Source organism: Garra rufa, chromosome 15 (assembly GCF_049309525.1).
Source record: "Garra rufa chromosome 15, GarRuf1.0, whole genome shotgun sequence".
NCBI classification, from domain to species: domain Eukaryota; kingdom Metazoa; phylum Chordata; class Actinopteri; order Cypriniformes; family Cyprinidae; genus Garra; species Garra rufa.
Window position 1 is genome coordinate 40101747 of NC_133375.1, and position 12980 is coordinate 40114726.

The 12980-nt window shown below is 29.9% G+C and overlaps 2 protein-coding genes across 2 annotated transcripts in view; one reads left to right on the plus strand and one right to left on the minus strand.

Annotated features, from left to right (window-relative positions):
• tmem127 (transmembrane protein 127) overlaps positions 1–534 on the minus strand; it is a 58297-nt gene extending 57763 nt beyond the window's left edge. The window contains exon 1 of the mRNA XM_073819312.1: positions 246–534. The gene's annotated coding sequence lies outside the window, so the exon portion shown is untranslated. The remainder of the gene's footprint in view (positions 1–245) is intronic.
• A 2651-nt stretch (positions 535–3185) lies between these two features.
• ciao1 (cytosolic iron-sulfur assembly component 1) lies at positions 3186–11211 on the plus strand. The gene is made up of 7 exons (XM_073819180.1): positions 3186–3460; positions 5018–5166; positions 5238–5349; positions 6688–6776; positions 6878–7073; positions 7163–7238; positions 10658–11211. The coding sequence occupies exons 1-7, from the start codon at positions 3322–3324 to the stop codon at positions 10890–10892; spliced, it is 996 nt and encodes a 331-aa protein (XP_073675281.1). The 5' UTR covers positions 3186–3321; the 3' UTR covers positions 10893–11211.
• The last annotated feature ends 1769 nt before the right edge of the window (positions 11212–12980 follow it).

Below are 12980 nucleotides of genomic sequence, written 5' to 3' on the forward strand. Positions count from 1 at the left end.
AATTGCTATTGCTAAGAATGCTAACGATAACAGCAGATTAACCTAACTTTTTTATAACTTTTATTATCATTTTTAACTTTTTATAAAAAACTATTTACTAGTCAAAGTAAACATACACACTTAATAACAGAATAATACATAAACAATTCCTGTATTTTTTATTAGAACTTCCTGCTATATAACAAAGGATTAAAAGTATAATTATATTTATAAAGTTAATATAATTAATATAACTATATATTTACCTGTTTGCTGTTAGTGTAGCTCCTCTGTCAGTTTTTAATCGGATTTGATCATTTATGACATGAACTGGCCTTACACCTTCACAACACACACAAAAAACCTTTAAAAACCTTCTCAAATCCCACCGAAATATAAAATAACTTAGTAAAACAAATATATAATATGTTCAGTTTCGAATGATCCCGTTGATCGCCGCTATTTCGTAGACATTTTCGTGTGTTTTATTGTTGATTTCCAGTAAAAAACATAAACAATAGTCCGTCTGCTTCCTCCATCAGACGGAGAGCTTCTCCTGCCTCGGACTTCCGTTTCCTGTGAGTTGCAGTTTGAACCAATCAGACGCGTCCTTCAGCAGACGTCATTTCTCGAGCACATGCACATGCATGACGTTTTTGTGAAGAATCGAAACTGTTCTGTATATGTGATGTAATACAAGATTTTCCTCCTCATAATGCATGTATAATAAAAATAATAATAATAATAATAATAATAATCATTATTACTATTAAAGTAAAACTGATATTGAAGACGTACGCTTTCAGCTAAAACAGAACAAAATGTATTTACATAAAAAATAATAAAAATAAAAAATAAAATAAAAAAATAAATAAAATAATCCATAACATAATAACAAAATAATATACATAAATAATAATGATGCATTCATGTTCATGCAGTGATAAATCGCTAATCTTATTTTACACTGCACTGTTATATGAAAATTAAATATAATTAAAACTTACCTTAAAGACATACACTTTCAGTTCAAACTAAACAAAATGTATTTAAATAACAAATAAAACAAAACAAAAATATTTTAAAAATCAATAACATTAATAGAAAAATCAAAATATAATTATAAAAATAATTACTACTACTACTAATAATAATAATAATGCATGTGTATTCATGCAGAAATAACTGTTCACTCTTACTTTACTTATAAAAGTTAAATGTAATAAATTAAAACTAACACTGAAATGAACACTTTCAGCTAAAACAAAAATTTATTTAAATAAAAAATATTTAAATAAAAAGAATCAATGGCATTAATAAAATAATTAAAATATACAACAATAGATAATAATAATAATAATGCATATATGTCCAAGCACCGATAGATCTTCACTCTTATTTTACATTGGGCTATTATATGAAAATTAAATGATAAATTAAAACTGACACTGAAGATAATAATTATTAATAAATAATTAAAATATAATTACAAAAAATAGATAATAATAATAATGCATATATGTTCATGCACAGATAAATCTCCACTCTTATTTTACGTTGGGCTATTATATGAAAAATGATAAATTAAACTGGACATTGAAGACATATGCTTTTTTAAATTAAAAAAAAAATATTGAAATGAGACAATCAATAACATTAATAAAATAATTAAAATATAATTATAAAAAACAATAATAATAACAATGTTGCATTTAAATCTTCACTTTATTTTACATTGCGCTGTTACAGTATATACAAATTAAATGTAATGAATTAAAACTGACATTGAAGATGTACACTTTCAGCCAAAACAAAACAAAATGTATTATACAAAACAAAATAATAAATATTGAAATAAACAATTAAATAATAATAATAATACATGTATATTCATGGAGAAATAACTCAAACTAAAAATGTATTTAAACAAAAAATACAACTGAATAAATAACATTTAATAAAATAATTAAAATGTATTTACAAAATAAAAGTGAATTAAATAATAATAGCTTGAAAGTTTTTAACCTAAACCAGAATGTATTTAATGTATTCATTTTTATAAAACAAATAAAACAAAATGTATTTAAAAAACAAATATAACAAAACAAAACAAAAAATATTGAAATAAAAGAAACAATAACATTATTAAAATATAATTACCAAAATAAATAATAATAATAATATTAATAATAATAATGCATGTATATTCATGCAGAAATAACTCTTCATCTCAAGCACTTTACTTTGTGCTGTTTTATAAATTAAAACTGACACTGAAGATGCATGCTTTCAGCTAAATCAAAAAATGTATTTAAATAAACAAAAAAATTAAATAAAAGAATCAATAGCAGTGATAAAATAATGATAAAATATTATAATAATGCATATATGTTCATGCAGAGATAAATCTTCACTCTTATTTTACATTAGGCTGTTATATGAAAATTAAATAATAAATTAAAACAGACATTTTTTTAAACAAAACATTTCAATTGGATTTAAATAAAAACACAAAACTAAATAAAAAATATTAACAAGAGAAACAATAACCTTAATAAAATAATTAAAATATGATTATTTAAAAAATCAATAATAATAATAATAATGTTGCATTTAAATCTTCACTCTTATTTTACATTGCGCCATTACAATATATAAAAATTAAAAATGTTATCAATTAAAACTGACATTGTACACCTGTAGCTAAAACAAAACAAAACAAAATGTATTCAATAAAAATAATACAAAACAAAATAAAAAATATTAAAATAAAAAAATAATAATAATATTAATAACGCATGTATTTAAATAAAAAATAAAGCAAAATAAATAAAAATATTGAAATAAAAAATAAATAATAATAATAATAATAATAATGCATGTATTTAAATAAAAAATAAAGCTAAATAAATAAATGAATATCATCAATAAAATAATTAAAATATAATTACAAAACAAAATTTAATAAAATAATAATATCTTGACAGTGTTTAACCTAAACCATTAAAATAATTACATAAACGTTTATACATTAAAAAAATAATAATAAATGTACAGTTTAAAATAATTGCATGAAAAATATTTTAAGTTTAAAATAATTACATAAAATCTTCCGGAATTGTTTTTCTTTGTGACGTTTATGAACACTTTCCCTACAGTCCTGATGGTGGCGCTACTTTCGTGCATTTGTATCAACAGGAAAACACTGAAGCACAAAGCAGGAAGTGGGTAGCCGCTGATAAACAGAAGTCTAGAAGTTGTGTGACATTTGAGAGAGAATAGTATAGCTGAAAGGGGAGATTTGCATGCTATACAATCACAAATATCATACAGTTATATGAAATGAAAGGCGCGCTGGAGCTGCTGCAGAGGGTGAACGCGCACCCGGACGCGCGCTGCTGGTACGTCGCATGGAACCCAGCGGGCACATTGCTCGCGTCGTGCGGCGGGGATCGAGCGATAAGAATATGGGGCAAAGAAGGTAAAGCATATGTTTTTTATATTTTACTACACCCATCAGTCGTCTAAAACCGTCTTATTATATTTAAAAGCTGAAGAATGTCAAACTCAATCAATATTAAGTAATGCACTAAGAACAAATACAGTTATGTACAATATTACTGGTTTTACTGAATAAATGCAGCTTTGGTGATAGTATTTAAATAAAAATAAAACAAAAAATATATTTCAATAAGAGAATCAGTAACATTAACAAAATAATAAAAATTTAATTATAAAAAATAATAATGCATTTATTTTCATGCAGATAAATCTTTACTCTTATTTTACATTTCAATATTACAGTATATAAAAATTAAATGTTATAAATTAAAACTGACATTGAAGATGTATACTCTTTAGCTAAAACAAAACAAAAAATAAAATAATACTAAACAAAATAAAAAATATTGAAATAAAAAATTAAATATTTAATATTAATGCATATATATTCATGCAAAAATAACTCAAACAAAAATGTATTTAAATAAAAAAATAAAACAATAATTAACAAAATTAAACTAAATAATAATAGCTTGAACATTTTTAACCTAAACCATTAAAATAATTACATAAACGTTTATACATAAAATATTTTAAAATAAATGTACAGTTTAAATGATATTTGTAATTGCATAAAATTTTCTGCTTTTCCTTGTTTTCCTTTTTTATATATATATATTTACAACACGCATCAGTCGTCTAAAACTGTGTTATATATGAAAGCTGAAGAATGTCAAACTAAATCATTATTATGTAAAGTGATGCACTAAGAACAAATACAGTTATTTTAAATTATAAAAACATTGTACAATATTACTGGTTTTACAGAATAAATGCAGCTTTGGTGAATGTATTTAAATAAAAAAATATATATATTTAAATAAGATAATCAATAACATTAATAAAATAATTAAAATTTAATTATAAAAAATAAATAATAATATTGCATTTATTATCATGCAGATAAATCTTTCCTCTTATTTTATATTGCACTATTACAGTATATAACATTTTTATGTTAATTAAAACTGACATTGGAGATGTATACTTTCAGCTAAAACAAAACAGAAAAATAAAATAATACAAAACAAAATAAAAAAATTATAATAATGCATATATATTCATGCAGAAATAACTCAAACAAAAATTTATTTAAATAAAAAAATAAAACATTAATTAACAAAATTAAACTAAATAATAATAGCTTGAAAGTTTTTAACCTAAACCATTAAATAATTACATAAACGTTTATACATAAAAATAATTTTAGATATTTATAATTGCATAATAAATTTTCACGAATTTTTCCTATTTCCTAATTTTTTGTATTTTACAACACGCATCAGTCGTCTAAAACCATGTTATTGCATATGGAAGCTGAAGTATGTCAAACTGAATCATTATTATGTAAAGTTAAGTGATGCACTAAGATATGCTAAAATGTTTTAAAAATCATTATTATTCCAAACACCAATATAAAGTATAAGTTGTTTTATTTGTATTGTTTGTGTTTGATGTGGCTGATCTTTATTTTCAGGGGACAGTTGGGAATGTAAGTGTGTCCTGGCTGATGGACACCAGCGTACGGTCAGAAAGGTGGCCTGGTCTCCTTGTGGGAAATATCTGGCATCAGCCAGCTTTGATGCCACAACGTGCATCTGGAAGAAGACGAATGATGATTTTGAGGTTTGTTTTTACATAAGCACACCCTTAAAAATTGAAGAAAGTGTCATTATTAACATCTTGTGTGTTTACAGTCTCTGACAGTGTTAGAAGGTCATGAAAATGAGGTCAAGTGTGTCGCCTGGGCTCCGTCTGGAAACTTACTGGCCACCTGCAGCCGAGACAAAAGTGTTTGGATCTGGGAAGGTACGTCAGAAATGGATGATTGAATAGTCTCTCGATAGCAAAACTTTTACAAACTTTTTTTTCCTTAGAAGGACATCAAATAAATAAAGTCAAAACTGAGAATAAAGCTGAAATGTTTCGAGAAAAAAGTTTGAAATGTTTAAAGAAAAAAGTTTGAAATGTTTCGAGAAAAAAGTTTGAAATGTTTCGAGAATAAAGTTTGAAATGTTTAAAGAATAAAGTTCGAAATGTTTCGAGAATAAAGTTTAAATGTTTCGAGAATAAAGTTTGAAATGTTTCAAGAATAAAGTTCGAAATGTTTCGAGAATAAAGTTTGAAATGTTTCGAGAATAAAGTTTGAAATATTATTAGAATAAAGTTGAAAACTTACGAAAATAAAGTTCGAAATGTTTTGAGAATAAAGTTCGAAATGTTTCGAGAACAAAGTTCAAAAAGTTTCAAGAATAAAGTTCAAAATGTTTCGAGAATAAAGTTCAAAAAGCTTCGAGAATAAAGTTCGAAATGTTTCGAGAATAAAGTTCGAAATGTTTCGAGAATAAAGTTCGAAATGTATCGAGAACAAAGTTCAAAAAGTTTCGGGAATAAAGTTTGAAATGTTTCGAGAATAAAGTTCGAAATGTTTCGAGAATAAAGTTCGAAATGTTTCGAGAATAAAGTTCGAAATGTTTCGAGAATAAAGTTCGAAATGTTTCGAGAATAAAGTCAAAATGTTTCGAGAATAAAGTTCGAAATGTTTCGAGAATAAAGTTCGAAATGTTTCGAGAATAAAGTTCGAAATGTTCCGAGAATAAAGTTGAAATATTTCAACAGTAAAAAACTACAAGAATAAATTCAAAATATTTCGAAAATGAAGTGGAAATATTACGTGAATGAAGTTGAAATACTTGGAGAATAAAGTCAAAATGTTTCGAGAATAAATTCAAAATATTTTATTCTCAAAATTTAGTATTTATTCGCAAAACATTTTGACTTTATTCCTAAAACATTTCGACCTTAAACTTGTCATTTTAGATTTTGTTAATTTCTTTTAACGTGGCACTAAAACACCGTTGTGCTGATGAATCCTTCATAACAAAACAGGGAATGTGTATTCAAATTTTTTATCTTTATTTCATTCTCACTTTAAATTTGACTTTGACATTAAGGTAGCAATTTTAAGTTATGTGTTAACCCTGTTAATTCATCAAAGTACATTAAGACAACTGTTTATAATGTTGCAAAAATCTGGCAAATGATAAATAAACAAAAGAATATCAAAACCCTTGTTTTTCCTGTAGTGTCTTGCCTTAAAATAATTAAGATTAGTGTTTTTTGTATTAAACTTTATTTTCTTTCTAGTGGACGAGGAGGATGAATATGAGTGTGTAAGTGTTGTGAATTCACACACGCAGGATGTGAAACATGTCGTTTGGCACCCAACACAGGAGGTATAATATTCACATGCATGTTATCTGGCACTCTTATTCTTGATTTTTTCACTCACTTAATCAATTATTCTAAAGGTGATTTTTTTTTTTTTTTTTGGCAGCTTCTTGCATCAGCCAGTTATGACAACAAAGTGTGTATTTATAAAGAGGAGGATGATGACTGGGAATGTAGGGCTACATTGGAGGGTCACGAATCCACCGTTTGGAGTCTGGCCTTTGACCCTGCCGGACAGAGATTAGCGTCTTGTAGCGATGATCGTACCGTGAAGATCTGGAAGGAGTCAACACCTGGAGATGGTAAGAAACGTTTCTTATTTTAATCTATATTGCTATTTTATGGTAAGTCTGTGGTTCTAGGTTTGGCTGTGATGGTGATTTTGTTGCAGGTTCATCAGATGAGTCCTGGAAGTGTGTGTGTACCTTGTCTGGATTCCATGGGAGAACAGTATATGATGTTGCATGGTAAGATGCACTGTGTTGTTAACTTTAAGTCTTAACCCTATAAAGCATACTGTGTTATATTTTGATACATGAATTTCTAAGCCCTCTAAATTATCAACATGATCAAAACTTCTTGCACACAATCTACTACATGGTTTCTGTTGTCTGATTGATAGTTTAGTCTTTTAGCGAGTAAAAGCCTTTTAGTGTAATCATACAAACATCCCTCATCAGCTCATGGTTTGTGTCTTTTTGCTGTGAAATCTTTACTGATTTTTATAAAGCATGTATATGTGAATATATGAATATTTTTTTATTGTTAGTAATATTTCAAGATGAACACTTACTGGGCTAAAGCACTAAGTACCTTGTTTATCCAAATAAAAATCATGTTAAAGTGTGAGTATCACACATGATCCGCAGGCTTTTGAGTAAGGTTTATTTGTTCATCTCTCAGTCAGGGTTGTATTGCATTGCTTTATATGTTTTGAAACTACAGAGCTTTAATGATAAAACTATGCATTAAAAATAACTTTACTTAGACATTTTGTAAGATATAAAGTGGCAACTGCTATATAATTTTCTCTGCTCTTTCATTGTATCTTCTATACTGTTATAAAGATCTAATTGATTTACATTACAAGCTATCAGTTACAAATAGCACATTTTTTAATAAAATGGAATGAAGGACCTGAATGAAATGATTTGTGAATCTGCTCCAATATTTGAATCAAATGATTCCCGAAACTGCAACAAAGTCCCGATCTAAATCAAATCATTTGTGATCCACGCTTAAGTCCTGATCTGAATCAAATGATTCACGAACCCTCTCCGAAGTTTCAATTTGGAATCGAATGATTCGCAAACCCACACCGAAATCCCAATCTGAATCAAATGATTTGCAAACCCACACTGAAATCCCAATCTGAATCAAATGATTTGCAAACCCACACCGATATCCCAATCTGAATCAAATGATTTGCAAACCCACACCCAAATCCCAATCTGAATCAAATGATTTGCAAACCCACACCGAAATCCCAATCTGAATCAAATGATTTGCAAACCCACACTGAAATCCCGATCTGAATCAAATGATTCCCAAACCCACACTGAAATCCCGATCTGAATCAAATGATTCCCAAACCCACACTGAAATCCCGATCTGAATCAAATGAATCGCCAACCCACAACGATGTCCCGATCTGAATCATATGATTTGCAAACCCACACTGAAATCCCAATCTGAATCAAATGATTTGCAAACCCACACTGAAATCCCAATCTGAATCAAATGATTTGCAAACCCACACCGATATCCCAATCTGAATCAAATGATTTGCAAACCCACACCCAAATCCCAATCTGAATCAAATGATTTGCAAACCCACACCGAAATCCCAAACCCACACTGAAATCCCGATCTGAATCAAATGAATCGCCAACCCACAACGATGTCCCGATCTGAATCATATGATTTGCAAACCCACACTGAAATCCCAATCTGAATCAAATGATTTGCAAACCCACACTGAAATCCCAATCTGAATCAAATGATTTGCAAACCCACACCGATATCCCAATCTGAATCAAATGATTTGCAAACCCACACCCAAATCCCAATCTGAATCAAATGATTTGCAAACCCACACCCAAATCCCAATCTGAATCAAATGATTTGCAAACCCACACCCAAATCCCAATCTGAATCAAATGATTTGCAAACCCACACTGAAATCCCGATCTGAATCAAATGATTCCCAAACCCACACTGAAATCCCGATCTGAATCAAATGAATCGCCAACCCACAACGATGTCCCGATCTGAATCATATGATTTGCAATACGTGTACCAAAGTCCCGATCTAAATCAAATCATTTGTGATCCACGCTTAAGTCCTGATCTGAATCAAATGATTCACGAACCCTCTCCGAAGTTTCAATTTGGAATCAGATGATTCACAAACCCGCACCGAAATCCCAATCTGAATCAAATGATTTGCAAACCCACATTGAAATCCCGATCTGAATCAAATGATTTGCAAACACATTCTGAAATCCCGATCTGAATCAAATGATTCGCAAACCCATACTGAAATCCCGATCTGAATCAAATGATTCGCAAACCCATACTGCAATCCCATTCTGAATCAAATGATTCGCCATCCACACTCTAAAGTCCCGACCTAAATCAACTGATTCGTGAACTTGCACTGAAGTCCTAATCTGAATCAAATGAATCGCCAACCCACAACGATGTCCCGATCTGAATCAAATGATTTGCAATCCACGTGCCAAAGTTCTGATTTGAATCAAGTGATTCCCCAGCCTGCATCAAAGTCCCGATCTGAATCAAATGATTTGCGATAAGCGCACCGAAGTCCTGATCTGAATTAAATGATTCAGAATCCACGCTCAAGTCCTGAACTGAATCAAATGATTCGCAAACCCGCACCGAAGTGCCGATCTGAATGTAATGATTCGTGAACTTGCTCCGAAGTCCTGATCTAAATCAAATAAATCACCAACCCGCACTAAAATCCCATTCTAAATCAAATGATTTGCAAACCCGCACCCAAGTGCCAATCTGAATGTAATGATCCGCAATCCACGCTCTGAAGTCCAGATCTGAATCAAATGATTTGCCAACCATCACCGAAGTCACAATCTAAATCAAATGATTTGCGATCCGTGCTCAAGTCCCGATCTGAATCAAATGATTTGTGATACGCAAAGTTTTGAAAGATCTGAAAGATCAATTCACGATTCAAGATATTTGCAAACCAACTTCGAAATTTCCGCGGCCCAAATCCCGATCTGAATAATGACTTGCAAACCATCATTTCAGTTTGAACTGAATGATCAAAGTCACAAGTTTGAATCAATCGGAGCAGTTCCAGTTTAAATGACTCACTCAATTGATTTGGTTCTTCTGTTCCTCTTTTTGCATCTTCACCCATGTTTACATGACACTGTCGGTACTACTACTGACTTAGCTCGCTAGTTTATAACATTAACTGAAACAGACATAAAAAGTATGATGTGAATGAATAAAAAAAAACAATATTTCCATTCCAAAGATAACATCAAACCCAATTTTACGAACATTTCCCGGTGAGGTAATCGGTTTACTGCTAACTATTGAAACACTCGATTAATATGATGAGCTGCACCTCAAAATACATGTTAGAAGAAAACATTGTGCATTATGATTGAGTTTGTAGCTTAATTCACTATATTTGAAATCGTTTGACCACTTGGTGACAGTTCAATAGAAAATCAGTTGAAAGGATCCAGTCAACTCATACCACTATGAATGTTAAATAAGTGAATGTTAAATTATTAAACACATTTATCTTCATACAACCTGCAGAAAACCCTGTCATTGGCTCATAGTTTAGAAGTGATGCTTATATTTTTGTCTTAATCTTGACGTTAAGGTGTCGTCTGACCGGGGCCTTGGCCACAGCGTGTGGTGATGATGGAGTCCGTGTGTTCAGAGAAGACCCCACTGCTGACCCAGAGCAGCCCATCTTCTCCATGTCAGCCCACGTGCCCAAAGCCCACAGTCAGGACATCAACTGCGTGTCCTGGAGCCCAAAGGAGGCGGGTTTGCTGGCCACCTGCAGTGACAATGGAGAGTTTGCCATCTGGAAGTACAACTCTGATTCCTGAGCTGGTGAATGACCCTCGATCAAACAGAAGCACTGAGTACATTTCAACTGCTCAAGTGGCTCAAGGTCATAATAGGGAACAATAGCTGCTTTTATTCAGGCTGTGAGTGAGGAAACTGTGTGTATTGGCGGCACTGGTGAATTGGATTGAAAGACAATACACTCTTTAACTCGCCTCATTCTCTGTTAGTGTTTTTGATGGGTCAGTTGTAACTTATCACAATTTCTTTTGACAGTATGGATTTATTTTAGCTTTATCTGTGGCTTGAAATACCTTCAGTGCTTTATTTAAATAAAGCTTCTTGATGCTGAAGATAAAACATTCAAATTTTTATTTTTATCATGTGCCAGAACCATCAGTTTAGATTGATATTAAATGTTGTCAGACTCGGTTCAGTGAATTCATCTTTAATAGTTGTATTAAAGTAATGTTATTTTTTGACAGGATAGAAAGCAAGTGGATTGAACTGTTTCACTTTTTAAAAACCTTTCAATAGACAAAACTCCTTAAAACTAGAATGGTGTTTTAGTACTATGTTAAAAAATTAAAAATCTAAAATTACGAGATTAAAGTTGAAATTACAAGAATAAAGCCAAAATTATGAGAACAAAGTGAAAATGTTTTGAGAATAAAGTGGAAATTACAAGAAATTATGAGAATAAAGTCTAAATGTGTCAAGAATAATGTCGAAATTACAAGAATTCAATCGTAGAAATTAAAGTTATAATATTTTGAGAGTATGCAAATGGCCTGAATTGGGAGCACGGGGAGAATTTTTTTGACTATATGTGGAATTATTAGCAGAAATCATAGCATGGGTTATCCTCACAGCTTGGAAATAATATTTCACGTCTTTGATTGCATTCATTAGGCCTATTTGTAGTGCACAGCCACCCAAAAATAGCAATAATAGCTTTGTGCTTTTTCGGTACTTTTAATATAAGACAAAGTCTGGGCTTTCAAAACCTGTTTTTAACCGGAATACAAACAATGTGTCTTACAATAATAATGTGGTGGGACAGATCGCTGTATTCATGTGTACCAATCATCTTTTCGATTACAATGAGACGTTCGTTTCATTAAATTATACTGTTTTCTTTGTGAAAATGTCACCACATACTCTGCAAAAACGTCTGTGGCATCCAATCTTTCATTCCTCACATGTATTTCATTAAAGACAACAAAACGTTCTTAAGGTTGAAGTGGATTCCAACTCGTTAAGTTTTATTGTTGTCTTTTCTGAGGTATATAAATGACTTTTCATAAGCTGTTTTATTCACAGTATCATACAGTAAATGATTGGAAATAATAACGTCTTCCGCTCATTATTTGTAGTGCTTTTAATATAATACAGCTCAGCTTTCAAATTCGGTCAGATTTATCATGAGATACAAATTATAAATGTGTTTTTCCTCTTTATTTTTTACTTTACACTCAAAACATTTCGACTTTATTCTTGTCATTTTGACTTTATTGTCATAATTTTTCCTTTATTGTCAAAATATTTTAACTTTTATTCTCATAATTTCAACGTTATTCTCAAAATATTACGACTTTAATCTCGTAATCTGGACTTTATTCTCATAATTTTGCCTTTATTGTCAAAATAATTTAACTTTTATTCTCATAATTTCAATTTTATTCTCAAAATATTACGACTTTAATCTCGTAAACTGGACTTTTCTAATAATTTTGCCTTAATTGTCAAAATATTTTGACTATTCTCATAATTTAAATTTTATTCTCAAAATATTACAACTTTAATCATGTAATCTGGACTTTATTCTAATAATTTTGCCTTAATTGTCAAAATATTTTGACTTTATTCTTGTAATTTCAACTTTATTCTCAAAATATAATGAATTTCATCTCGTAATCTGGACTTTATTCTCATAATTTTGCCTTAATTGTCGAAATATTTTGACTTTATTCTTGTAATTTCAACGTTATTCTCAAAATATTACGACTTTAATCTGGTAATCTGGACTTTATTCTCATAATTTTGCCTTTATTGTCAAAATAATTTAACTTTTATTCTCATAATTTCAACTTTATGCTCAAAATATTACGACTTTAATCTCGTAAAGT

What these genes read in the sequence shown, in the direction of transcription:
- ciao1 (XM_073819180.1), top strand. Translation starts at nt 3,322, where the DNA reads ATGAAAGGCGCGCTGGAGCTGCTGCAGAGGGTGAACGCGCACCCGGAC. An exon ending in TTTGGCACCCAACACAGGAG is followed by an intron (nt 6,777 to 6,877) that starts GTATAATATTCA and finishes TTTTTTTGGCAG; the next exon opens with CTTCTTGCATCAGCCAGTTA. An exon ending in GGAGTCAACACCTGGAGATG is followed by an intron (nt 7,074 to 7,162) that starts GTAAGAAACGTT and finishes ATTTTGTTGCAG; the next exon opens with GTTCATCAGATGAGTCCTGG.